At 52.7% G+C, this 13,687-nt stretch overlaps 1 protein-coding gene across 1 annotated transcript in view; it reads left to right on the forward strand.

The window, feature by feature from the left end:
• The first annotated feature begins 5,235 nt into the window (after nt 1–5,235).
• The window catches only part of STUM (stum, mechanosensory transduction mediator homolog), a 58,898-nt gene continuing 50,446 nt past the window's right edge, over nt 5,236–13,687 (forward strand). The window contains exon 1 of the mRNA XM_025878120.2: nt 5,236–5,598. Coding sequence (XP_025733905.1) covers nt 5,385–5,598 — 214 coding nt within the window. The 5' untranslated portion in view covers nt 5,236–5,384. The remainder of the gene's footprint in view (nt 5,599–13,687) is intronic.

Genomic DNA, 13,687 nt, shown 5'->3' on the forward strand with positions numbered 1-13,687 from the left:
ACTGAGATAGTGGTCTCCTTCTTCCTGTCCCTGCGGGAGATCATCGTGACTGATGTTTTTCTCAGGTCATCGAGACTCTGAATTCAGTGTGGTAATGGTTCGCCCCTCGGTCCTTAAAGTCCGGGTGGGGCAAGGAGCAAGATGATTTCAGAGTGGGCCTGGCGCTCACTGGGGTCCCAGGTCCCTCCCCCACAGACAGGTGCTATGCCCAAGCTCAGCTTCCTGCAGGTTGGTTGGCTCTGCCACGATCACCTGTCCCCACGGGGGTGACTTCCTGAGAGCACTAGCTTTCCAAGTACTTCTGTAAACAGCTGGTGTCCAAATCGAGACAGCCTGGTCTGATTATTTCTCCACTGCCACCATTACCATCATGCCCACCCTATTAAATTTACAAAAGGACACCCACGGAGGGTAGAACAGCAGCCCACTCTGAGCCCAGCAGAGCACCCTGGCCCCAGTGTGCCTCTCGTTGGGACCTTGGGAGAGCAGGGGACCCACACCTTTATTTCTCTGGTTACCCTTGGCCTTACAAATTTTCTTTCCCTCATCATGGTCCTCTGCAAACATTACAGCATTAGGTCTCTTGGGGAGCAGTAGGGAGGGCAGACGTCGTTTGGGGAAGGAGGATGAGAAGTCCCATTCATAGAGGGAGCAGGGAAATTATACTCCTGTCCTAACTTGTGGTCTAAGTCTACACTCCTGGTCTTCTGGAGTGGGAAGGCTGGGCATGGCTATTCCCATTACACACATGGGTAAATGGAGGCACAGGGAGATGACGTGCTCTGGCCAAGATCACACTGCTGGGTAGAAGTGCTGTGAGATGTGGGGACCAACCAGGCTGGGCTCTGTCTTAACGATTTCATAGGAGTATGTTGCTTCTGGGAAAGGCAACCCGTGGAAGGAAATCCAAACACATGACTCCTGTAGGTCAAGGTCAGTGACTGAGAAGGTTAATTATTCAGAAGCCCGCTCACTGTCATTCAGAGTAGACTGTGGTGACTACAGCCGTTTGTCTAGCATGCGTCCCCAGGCTCCTGTCTGGCTGCACCTCTACCCAATCGTCTAGGCTGGAGGGGGCAATCATTTCCAGAATCCCTCTCATCACAGGCCTGGTCAAATTGAGTACGCAGCCACAGTGCCCCGGATCAGTCACTACTGATCCAAGAGGACCCTTGGAGAGAAAGACGTGTCTTTCTGCCGGGCTCGCTTGGGAAGATGTGAGTCTGGGCTGTTCAGAGCCCATCTTCCTCCCCACCTGGGGAGAACCAGCCGACAGAATGAAGCCACACACAGAGGCCGGCAGAGCTGAGATGGAGCTTGAGAGAGACACAGAAAGAGACAGAGAGGTATTAATTGATTACATGACTCACTGACATAATTTGAGCCCATTTTATCAGTTGGGGTTCAAGCAGAGAAGCAGAACTAGCAGAATCATATAGATGATAGACAGACGGTAGATAGAGAGAGGTATGGATTTGTTAACTGTAGGGGCTGGCTCAGCGAGCCTGGGGGCTGCAAGGCAGGCGCTCGGGGTGAGAGGATCACAAGCAGGCTGGAAGCCCAGGGTCGGGGCAAAGCTAGGCGTCCACAGGTTGCAGTGAAGAAGGAAGATCCAGAGGGAAGGGAGGGCATCTGTCAGCCTAGCAGCTGCTCGGGCTGTCTCTTCTGGCTGATGAAGCCAGGTCCACCCAGGACAACCTCCCACTGACTAATATAAAGGCAACTGATTAGGGGCTTTCACCACACCTGCGGAATTCCTTCACCACAGCACCTACATCAGTGTTTGGCTGAACGCCTTGGAGAAGGTGTGAGTCTGCTAGGGACTGGCTGTGGCCTCCCTGCTGTCCTACAGCTCTTGACAGCGATCATCACCGGCAGCCCAGCCTCAGTGGGAACAAACGGGAAAGGGGATTCTGGAGACTAACACTCAGCCTCTCCAGGCTGATACATCAAACAGTCATCATAGCCACACATTCCTTTTTTTTTTATCCTGAAAGCTAAATGTGTGCTGGCTTTCTTTCTTTCTTTCTTTCTTTCTTCCAATTTATTTATTTATTTGAGAGAGAGAGAGACAGCATGAGTGGGAGGGGCAGAGGGAGAGGGAGAGAGGATCTCAAGCAGATTCCGTGCTGCGCACGGAGCCCGATGTGGGGCTTGATTCCATGACCCTGAGATCAGGACATGAGCCGAAACCAAGTTGGTCTCTCAACTGACTGCGTCACCCAGGTGCCCCCGTGTTGACTTTCGATCGCTTGGGATGAAAAACCTCCTCACTCAGTTGCCATTCATCAAGTGCCTTCCACATATCCTCTCGCTTAATCCTTACACATAGACAAATGAGATAGGTAGCATTTCTAATTTTGGAGCCCGAGGCTGCGAGAGGTCAAGACATTGTTCAAAGACACAGAGCTTCAAGCACAATCTCTCTTTCTACCGTTGATGCCACAATGCCAGTCTTGGCCAGAAGGTGCCATCCCAGTTGGTGTACGAATTTCTTGGAGCGAAATGCGCGGAAATGTGTAAAGTGCTTAAAACAGTGCCCGAGAAGAGTTTGGAAGCAGATTTCAGCAGAATTGTTATTTCTTTTTCTGCTAAAAAGAGGTCTACGGAATGGTCCTGGTTGAGCCAGCTCTCAAGTACCAGACCTGCACACCGTTCTGGACGTGAACCCTCAGCCCCAGCTGCTCCAGCCGCCACGGTCTGTGACTTCCCAGCTGAGTCTCCAGACATTTCCTGACCCACAGAATTTGTAATCATTGCCAAAAGGTTGGGTCAAGCCACCAAATTCTGGGGTAGTTTGGGACAGAGTACTAGTGACTTGGAACACTCAGGCCATGCCACACCCCTGCTGGGAATGTTCCAGGGGTTCCACATGGCCACCGGGATAAAATCCAGATTCCTTTGCCCTTCCTTACCAGGTTCCTGCCCACCCCCACAGCCAACTCCTGTCCCTCCCACACGAGCCCGAGCCCCAGACATACTGCAATCCCTGGGACGTTCCCTGCTTTCCTAGAATTCCATGCTTTCATATGTGCTGTCGCTCTGTCTGGATGTCTTTCTGACATCCAGACATTAAGCGAATCATCTGGCAAATTGGGAGATGTAAATTCACTTTCTTCCTTTTTTCCCTGAAATCCTTTTTTTCCCCAGGAAGACTAGTGTTTGCATGGCCCTAAAATAGTTCAGGTGCTCTGCGAGAGAATATTCAAAGAATGTGGGTTATTTCCTCGGTCTCTGAATAAAATAAGTTATCTGTATGGATTCTGGGGCCAGATCACCCGGATTCCAATCCCAGCTCTGTCACTTACTAGCAGGTGACTGTGTGCAAGTTACTCAACCCTTCTGTGCTCCCAGGATTATCCCCATCAGCAGAACAGGGAGTAAATGATACTCCAGAGAAGTTTGATAAGGATTCCCTGAGTGAAAATGTGTAAAGTGCTTAGAAGGGTGCCTGGCAGAGAGTGTTCCAATAAAGAAGTGTTTATTTTTTATTTTATTTTTTAGAAGATTTTATTTATTTGTCAGAGAGAGAGAGAGCACAAGCAGGAGGACTGGCAGGCAGAGGGAGAAGTAGGCTCCCCACTGAGCAGGGAGCCCAATGCGAGAATCAATCCCAGGACCCTGGGATCATGACCTGAGCAGAAGGCAGACGCTTAATGACTGAGCCACCCAGGTGTCCTGGAAGTGTTCGCTTAAAATAAAACACATCTCCTGCAAGCAGCTGGCTCTAGCCATTGCCACAGCCACAGTGTGTAACAGCTCCAGGGGCAGACCCAGCTTCGCTCAGCACCTTCAGCTTGCCAAGCGGGGACATCTATCATTGTCTGACTCTATCACCGTGGCTCAGTTCATCTATTAGACCCTTGAAGACAGAGCCTGGGTTTTACTCCTTCCTAACTCTCCCCAGAACTGGAGTGGTATTAGGCCTTCAATAAATATGTATTGAATCCTGCTTTGGTGTTACAATCTGAGCCCAGAAAAGGTTCAACGAGTTCTTCTAAGTCATACAGGTAATTAGTGGCTGAGTAGTGACTAAAACTTTCAGTCCCATTCACTCCGACTGCCAGGCCCAAGCTAGTTACTGTGTGTGCATGCACCCGAGCGTGCACGTGAGTGTGCATCCATGGTATCATCACTAGTGAGCGTTTGCTTTTAAAATTATTTTATTCAGATACCCGTAAAATAATCTGTGGTCTTTCAGCATCCTTCCTCTGATCCCTGCGCTGATTTAGGGTCGTACAATCCTGGAAAAGGAGGGTCACAGAGAAGGACGTGGATAAGCCTTCTTCCGATTATTCAGAAGATTTTCTGAATATCTGGGTAATTCCGACGCATTGAACATCTCCCTAAGGTAGGAGGCGGTTGCTTTCATCTGATCACTTTTTCCAGGTGTGGAGGTGAGGGCAGCATTATTCAAAAACCCTAATTCAGGGGCGCCTGGGTGGCTCAGTGGGATAAGCCTCGGACCCTTGATCTCGGAGCGGGTCTTGATCTCAGGGTCCGAGCTGGAGCCCGCGTTGGGCTCCAATGCTGGGCAGGGAGCCTACTTAAAAAAAAATTCTCCCCAAACCCTAATTCAGTGTGGGGCCTCCAGCCGCCGGCTTGACACTGCAGCCGAACGCTCTCGCTTCTACTAACTGTCACGTTGTCGGCACGAGACGGCGCTGTGTCCTCGCTGGCTTTTGAACTACCACGTCGAGCACAAAAGGCTAGGTTCGCCTCCAGGACAGTTCAGGGGTTGGTTTCCAGCATCGTTCAACCAGTCTTTTGAACCTGTTTGAAAAGCCTCGTTTCCTGCTTTCAGCTCTATTACCGACTGGAACGAAATCCAATGATTTGGGAATGCGTTGAAGGCCTACTAGGCACCGGGCGCTGTGCGCCCCTGGCCTCAATCCGCCCAGCGTTGTGTGCTTCCTCCAGATGAAAGGACTCAGCTCCCGGCTTTCGCGACAGGGCCGGCCGAGCACACCAGCCCCGTTCGCGGTGTCCCGAGCCGAGGCTAGCGCCCGGCTCACCTGTTCCGGGGAGGCGAGGTGCGTCCATCCCTCCCAGGACATGAACCGCGCGGGCTCCCTCCGCGTTTCTCTTCTACTTTCCTGCCTCCGCCCGGATCCGTAAGTGGCATTTGGGGGGGGGGGGGCGGGGAGAAGGGCGGGGAAGGGGTCCAGCGGGGAGGGGCGTCGGAGCGCCGTCGCCGAGTGTCGCACCGCCCCCTCCGCCCCGCACCGGGGTGTGGGCGCGGCGCAGCGCCGCTGCAGAGGGCCGGGCGCGTGGGGACGCGGGAGTGCGGGCTTCTCCGCGAGCCGCGCGGCGCCGGAGCACGCTGGCCGCCTGAGCTCCGCGCGGAGCGAGCCGCCGCCACCCGCCCCTGCGCGCGCCCCGCCATGGAGCCTTCGCACAAAGACGCCGAGACGGCGGCGGCGGCGGCGGCGGCGGCGGCGGCGGCGGCGGCGGCGGACCCCCGCGCCGCGTCCTCGTCCAGCGGGGTGGTGGTGCAGGTCCGCGAGAAGAAGGGCCCCCTGCGCGCCGCCATCCCCTACATGCCCTTCCCGGTGGCCGTCATCTGCCTCTTCCTCAACACCTTCGTGCCAGGATTGGGTAAGACGCGGCGGTCGCAACCCCTGCGCCCCGGACCCCGCCGCGGAGGGCACGGGGGACGCTCTCGGGTAGCACCCGCGCTCCCAGCGCCCCCGGGCGGGTGGCCGAGGCGCGCGGAGTGGGCGCCCCGGGGGAGGCGCGGCGCGGGGCACTGTGACCCGCCCTTCACCTCCTCCCACCTGTGAGCTCGGTGGTCCGGCCCCCAAAGCCGGAACTTTGCGGGGGACCCGGGAGGGGCCGGCGGGCGGCGGCGCGGACGGCTCCCTCCGGCCCCCACGAGGCTCCGCTCCAGACACCCCGAAATCCTGCCCCTCGTCGCCGCCTCGCGCGCCCTCCAGCGAGCCCCTTCCTTCGAGGGGCGCGGGCCCGGGCCGGGGGAGCGCGGCGGCAAACGAGCTCCCGGGCAGTAGAGAAGTCGGCCGAGCCGGGCTTCGGCGACTCCGCGCGAGCCCGCCTGCCTTCGCGGGGTGCGGACCGTGCGGGGGCGAGTGTCCTCTGCCTCCTTCTGGGGTGTCCGCGATTCCGCCAGCACCCTCAGGGCTCGGGTGCGGGAGGGGGACGGGGGGAGGTCTCATTAGTTTCAGTGCCTGTGTGGGTTTGCTCCCTCCCGTCTCTTCCGTTCCTGAGAAAGTGGGGAGCGCGCCAATGTAATTCTGTGTGGGACTCTGGCTGCCTGGAGGGGGCCCTGATGGTCCCAGCGTCCCAAGTTTCCCTGACCCTCCCCCTCCTGACCCTACCCCAGATCTCTGTCTGCGTGCCCTCCCCCAACTCCCGGCTCGCCTGCTTGGCACCGGCTGTTGTTGCCGGGAGGCCCCCCGCCCCCCCCAAATGCGTGCGGGACTGGAGCGGCAGGCACTTTGTGCCCTCCCCAGGAGAGAGCCTGCCCCTGCGCCAGCCAGTTGCCAGCGCATGGCTCCAAGTTCCCAAGAACAGGTCAGCTGGAAGCCGTTTGCTGTTTTACTTTGGCCTTTCTCACGGCCTCGCGCTTAGCCAGCTCCCCGGGGCCCGTGCCATGGCGGTGGAAGCGGAGGTCACACCCATCCACGCAGGACGCGTTCACTTTCCCCTCGGTGCTTGCTTGTGCTTGTGCCCTCCCTGGGCGGCTGCGGGGCGCCGGGGCCCCAGGTCTGTCTGAGCAGGAAGTTGGGTGGGCGGCAGCCATGCTTCCCGCTCTGTGCCGCGTCCAGCAGCCTGCCCCCGGGGCTGTGTCGCCAGGCCGGCTGTCGGCACACTTGGACGCCGCGGGGACAGCTAGCCGTTGTTCATTTGTGTCAGAAATGCCCACCTGCTGGAGTACAAACGCACGGCCTAGCCATCTCTCGGGGACGCGAAGATCGAGAGCCGGGATGGGTCTTCATTACACTTTTTTTTTAAAAAGTGGTGAAGCAAATGGCACCCTGTATGGTCTTTTGAAGAAACCAATGCATTCTGCTTCCCCCTTGGGAGGGGCTGCCCCAAGCTGCTGCTGGGTGAGGGAATCTACTCCCGCGGCGGACCACCTGCAGGAGGCCGCAGCTGTGCCCACCTGTGTACCTGTGCAGGCCTCCCCACCCTGGGTTATGCCCCTGCCCTGGGCATCCAGCTCTTTCTTCCCTCTTGCACCTCCCTTTGTTAGATCGGAATCCTGTGGGATTTTTCTAAGAAAGCTTTCTGAGAAGCCAGAGGAAAATAAAGGGAGAATTAGCAAACTGCAAAAGTTAATAAAACAGGTGAGCCAAGGGTGTACAGGTTTCTGAATTTTCAAGGACCAAATCCAGGCATGGTTTTCGTTTTGTTTTGCTTGTCATTGTCCAGTTTGCTGGGTACGCAGGCCCCTGCCCTTCTGCACACCCAAGGAGGAGCTCCTGATCCTGGGTGGTGTTTCTCACCTGTAAGGCAAGGATGCCTGTCACTCTGGGCTGTGGAGAGGACAGAATGAAATTCTAGAAAGCTCAGGGCTTGGGCGCAGAGGCAGTGCTCCGGGGAGGGTGGGTTCCTCTTGCCCTTGGCCCTTCTGAAGAGCTGAGCACTGCCCCCACCTCTGGCTGTGCAGGGTGCTTCTTCGGGACCTTGGCTTTGAGTCCTTGTGGATCTCTCTGTTCCCCTCAACCTTCAGTGGAGCCCCGGGGTGACAACGCAGGCCATGCAAAACTCGCAGGCGTTGTTTGTTTTGTTTTTGTTTTTTTGTCCTCCGTGAGCGGTGTGAGTGGCCCCATCACCTGGAAATCATGTCCTTGGCCTAGGTCCCCTCCTCTAGGTCCTTCCGGCCTGTCTGAAGCTCCCGTGAAAATTGACTATTGATGTCGGGCTCTGCCCTTTTATGAAATGCAGCTTTTTTCCAATGCATTTGCTCTCACTCATTCAACCAACATAGGGCAACTTGCTACATACCGGGCACTGGGGCATGACAATGAAGTCGGTCGAGGTGTCATAGACTCTTGGGGAAAATGGATGCAAACTTTGTTTGAATTTGATAAATGCTGTCATGGCAGCCAGACCAGAGCGTTTGAGCACAGTTAATTCTTCCTAGGTGGAAGTGGGGATCAGAGAAAGCCTCTGAGAGGTGTTGTAGGAGGTGAGACCCTGCCCAGGAAATCAGCCACTGGGCTCCAAGCCCTTGCTTGTCCTCACTTCACTCCCACTCTTTGGAGACTGGTCAGACCTTTGGCCCAAAGATCGTTTCTTTTTTTCTGGAAACTTCCTTTTCTGCAAGTCTTCTCATTGGCAAATCGAATGGGACAGAGGGGAGGGGGTGGGGGGCTGGATGAAGGCATGTTTTTCCTCTGATGCGGGGGTCTCATGTTCATCCAGCATGAGAAGCCCAGTCCTTAACAGTCCCTGGGGCCTTGTCGATGTAAGTGACAGTGCTGTCCCTCCATAGAGGGATGTTTCCTCTCCTGGGATTTATGATTTATGGTCACTCTGATTCCTCATTGGAACAATACAAAACAGATAAAAACAGATGACGGTAGGGGCGCCTGGGTGGCTCAGTCAGTTAAGCATTCGACTCTTGGTTTTCTTGGCTCAGGTCATGATCTCAGGGTCGTGAGATGGACTTCTCTCTCCCTCTCCCCCTCCCTCCTGCTCGTGCACATGCACACTCACTCTCTCAAACAAACAAACAAATAAATAAATCTTTAAAAACATGGATGCTGGTAAAGAGAGTGCCCCTCCACCTCGTCTTATTCAGTGACACACTACTGATACAGACTGCTGTCAGTAACTTCATAGTCCAAAAAATAGGGCACTTATAAGTTTACACATAAATATTCATGTGTGTAATGAAAGTTCATTGTTATGTCCCAGAATGGACAGAGAGTTTGTCTGTTGGTTACAGACAAAGTTATGCTTTTACGTTTAAAAATTTTATCGCTATTGACTGACTTGGTGAAACGAAAATGTTGATAACTCAGATGGTGACAGGGAAGTGGTGGGGGAGAGCTTCCCTTGACCGTTAACCATACCTTCAGACTAACGTTGGCCATAAATCTACTGGTGGATACTCATAGATATTTAATCTATCTCTAATATACTGCCTACTCTTTGACACCCAGCAGAAGTCTGCTTCCCTGGTAAGAGCCCCACAGGCTGGCTCAGCTTCTCTCTGTCTTTCCTCCAGCCCCGAGGCTCAAACTGATGATGAATATTGCCCTATCTTGTGACATCAAGTGCTGACTTTTTAAATTGTTTTTCAAGAGTTTATTTTTTGCCTCTGGAGATGTAAGTTCCTTGAGAGCAGCAACCATTTTAAATTTCTCGTTGATATAGTATGCTATATATGAATGAATATTGACTAGAATTATACTCCTGGAATAGGCATTAGAGATCATCCGGTCCAATGCCTTTATTTTATATGTAAGTGTGGTGGTCCTGAGGATGCAAGGACCAAGGAAGTTTACATCCTCTTCAACATTTTGAAAGAAGTTATTTAAGTATGTATTTCAGTAAAGCCAGAGAGTAAACCAAGAGAGAAGATACGAGATCCAGGAAACAAGGGGTCCAATTCAGGGCAGCCATGAAAATTGAGGATAAAACTTTTCAGCAGGCCTGAGAACGGGCAGTCCTCTTTAGAGTGGGAGGATGAAGACCCCAGGAAAGAGTTTTCCAAGAATGGTGTGAGAAGGGGACATTCCATAGAGCTAAGAGTATTATTGGGACTGCCAGAAATTAAACCTTGGCTGAAAAACAGAAGGCAATTAGTAACAGCGGTAAAGACAAAAGGCGATGTAAAAGCATTAAGATCCAAAAATGAAGCAAAATGCCCAATTAGATCAGAAGGGCAGCAGACTTCACAAAAGAAGAAGAAAAGTATTCCCAACAACAAATGGAATGAGAAAGAATTTGGAGGATGTCAGGGATACAGTGTAGAAAGCACATGTTTCTTCCACCAACAATAAAAAAAGAGAGGTAATCAGCAACTTCAGGGAGACCAGAAATTTTTCATGAAGGGCATAGCTCAAATATGAAGCGAATGAAAACGTGGCCTGATATGGAGCAAATGATGGAATATATAAAAAAGGCTCTTCGAAGTGCACAGGGTCTGTGCCATTGGAACAGTGGTGCACAATATGGGCTCTTAGCACGTCTTTGACTCTGCAGCAAAGAATATTTGCTTAGTCATAATAATATACATGCTGCTCAGTGGTTTTCGGCTTTTAAAAGCAACCACAGACAAGGCACTGAAGACTGCTTAATGATAGCTATAAAGGAAGATGTAAAGTTTTTCCACCTTCACGATACAAAATGACAACTATAGCTTCTAGAAGTTGGCAGGTGGGTTGTGATAGGTTATTGTTCCCAATTATTCACTGTCCTCCCTGAAAAGAGGATGGCACATCCCCACCTGATGCCATATGGCTTGCCATGCTTCCTGTGGGAGGGGAGTACTTCCTTCCCTGCCCACTGATAACGGGTTTGGCCACGTGACTTGCTTTGGCCAATCGAATGTGAGTGGCAATGACATATGCCATGACTGAGCAGACACTTTAAGAGGCATTGTGAGGTTCTGGCATTGCTCTTCTCTTTCTCTCATGAGAGTGGCAGGTCTCAGATGGGGGCTGCTCTTCAGGCTGCCTCCCAGAATAAAAAGGGACATCAGAAGCAGGGCGCAGCATGTCACGTGAATAAGAAATAAACGTGAGTTGCCGAGATTGTGGAGTAATTAGCATCGTTAACTGTCCTGGCGCACCCTACCAAAGCTGACTGACATGGAGAGCGTGGGGTAGAGGTGTGAATACCCTCCTTGTACGGCGGGGCGGGGGAGAATCAAGGGATGCTGTCCGTCATTGGCAGATCAAGACATAAAGGTTACCGAGGTGATCAGTGGATGAACAGAAATAAGGCTATGTTGGGACAGTGGGACAATAGTGGGTCAGTGATATACCGGGAGAATATTGGGGCAGGAGCAACGGGAAGATGAGGCCTGATGTAAGTTAGCTGATCTTACATGTCGTAGCAGAAAGTCAATGTCTACTGTTGATAAAACATGAAAAAGCAATATAAGTATACTCTGGAGATTAGAAAAACATCGGAAGAATTCCCACTCTTTCTGACATCACCATTGTTTCTTTACCGACTGGCTCATTCCCAGGAGTGTACGTACATGCTGACCTTGTCCCCCCCCCTTTTAAAAATAGTCTCTTTGGATCTTCTACCCCCCTCCCGCCACTGCCCTTTACAGTACAGTTCCCTGAAGGAGGTCCCTGGATTGGCGGTCACCAATCCCTCTCCTCTCGCTTTCTCTTGAACCCATTGGTAGGCATTCTGCGTCTGCCACTCACCTGAATTGTACTTCTCAGGATCCCCAGCACCTCGGGGTTGCTAAATCCTGTGGCCGGGCCTCTGTCTCCTTCTCCTGGAGCGCTCAGTAGCATTGGACACGGTACCTGTTCCCTCCTTGAAACACTGTCTTCCTCTGGCTTCTGGAACACTCGCCTCTCCTGGTTTTCTCTGTGCCTCACAGCACCTTCTCTGTCTCCCTTGCTTGTCTTGGCAGCCTCCAACCTTGGGAGTCCCCGGGCACTCGGGGCTCTTGATCTTGGCCTTCTCTTTGACCTTGCTCTTCTTCCCGCCTACACGGGCCCCTTTGATGGTGTCTCCTGGCTTTCTGTTGCATCTTTATGATGATCACTCCTAAAGCCAGATCTCCTGCTCAGACCTCTCCCTGGACTCTGGAGTCTTACACCCAGCTGACTTCCCAGCATCTCCACTTGCAACCCACCAGGCACCCGAGACTTAACTTACCGAAAGCCAAGCTCCCGCTGTTCTTCTCCAGGCCTACTTCTCCCTTCTTTATCCCCCTCGAAGCAAATGGCACCCTTCCAGGAGCTCAGGCCAAAAACCTGGACTCATCCTTGACTCCTCTTTTCCTCACACCCCACGCCCAGTCTGTCAGGGAACGCTCCTGGCTCTGCTTTCAAAATCAATTCGGCGTCTGACCACTTCTTACCACGCTGCTTCTGCCTTGCTGGTCCAAGCCCCCATCTCCTCCTAAATGGTTGCCATGGGCCCGTAACCGGTCTGCTCACCTTCATTGATGTTCCTCGTGGTCTCTCTTCAACATGGCCACCAGGGCAATCCTTTGAAAACACGAGCGAGTCGGATCGGGTCATCTGAAAACCCTCCAAAGGCTCTGCGTCACTCAGAGCAAAAGCTCAAGCTTTTATCATAACCCACAAGGCCCTGGGTCAGAACTTTCCCAAAGAAATATGACATGAGCTACAGGTGTAATCTAAAATTTTCTAGTACCTATATCATTAAACACTAAAAGGAAGAGCTGAAATTACCTTTACTAGTATATTTTATTTAACTCGGTATATCCAATGTATTTATCATCCAGTGCATGTCAATCAAAATTATTAATGAAATGTTTACTATTTCTTTTTTTTAAAGATTTTATTTATTTATTTGAGAGAGAGAAAGAGAGAGAGCACACGAGAGGGGGGAGGGTCAGAGGGAGAAGCAGACTCCCCGCTGTGCGGGGAGCCCGATGCGGGACTCGATCCTAGGACTCCAGGATCATGACCTGAGCTGAAGGCAGTCGCTTAACCAACTGAGCCACCCAGGCGTCCCTATTTCTTTTTTACATACTGCGTTTTCAAAAGCCTTACAGCACGTCTCAGTTTGGACTAGCCCCGTTCCAGGGCCCACAGCTGCAGAGCATCTGCCATCCGCTGTCCTTCGGATTCGCCTCCCCCTCCTCTCCCTCTCGCTCCCTCGGTTCCAGCCCCACTGGCCTCCTTGCCATTCGTCGGCTATTTGAAGAGGCACCTTCGCACTTCAGAGGGTTTGCATTTGCTGTTCCTTCTGCCTGGCAGACTCGTCCCACAGATATCTATGTGGCTCGCTCATTCACATCCTGAGGGTTTTGCTCCAATGTCACCGACTCAGCGCGGCTGCCTGTGTTGGGGGTGCCGGGGCCCCCACAACCAGCACCAGAGACAGGGTGGCTTAAGCAACAGGAATTTATCTTCTCGCTCCTGGAGGCTGGGCTGGTTTCTCCTGGGGCCTCTCTGCCTGGCTTGTAGATGGCTGTCCTCATGCGGTCTTTGCTCTGTGCATGCTGTGTCTGCGTACTAATTTCCCCTTCTTTTAAGGACTCAAGTCATACTGGATTAGGGTCCACCCAAAGACCTCATTTTAACTTAATCACCTCTTTAAAGATCTTATCTCCAGAGATGCCCGGACTCTTGGCTTCTTCAGCTCAGGTCATGATCTTGGGGTCGTGGGATCGAGCCCCGTGTCGGGCTCCCTGCTCAGCGGGGAGTCTGCTTGAGGTTCTCTTCCTCTGCCTCCCTCCCCCCCTCCTCCTGCAAAATAAATGAAAGAATCTTTTTTAAAAAAAGATCTTATCTCCAAATACATTCACAATCTGAGGTGCTGGGGGTGAGGACTTCAACCTGTGGATTTTGAGGGGACACAGTTCAGCCCAAACACCCTCCCAGATGATCTTACTTAAGACGGCAGCTCTCCCCCTCCTCCCCACTCCTCCTCCCCCCCACAGGCCCTACCTTTCCCTACTTCCTTTTCCTCGAGAGCACTCTCGCTATTAAACATGCTGTACGTTTAACTTATCTTCTCTATTGTCTGTTTTTTGTTTGGCTGGTTTTGG

Source organism: Callorhinus ursinus, unplaced genomic scaffold (genome assembly GCF_003265705.2).
Source record: "Callorhinus ursinus isolate GAN/ISIS: 27379988/994484 unplaced genomic scaffold, GSC_fseal_2.0 scaffold13, whole genome shotgun sequence".
In the NCBI taxonomy this organism is placed as follows: Eukaryota; Metazoa; Chordata; class Mammalia; order Carnivora; family Otariidae; genus Callorhinus; species Callorhinus ursinus.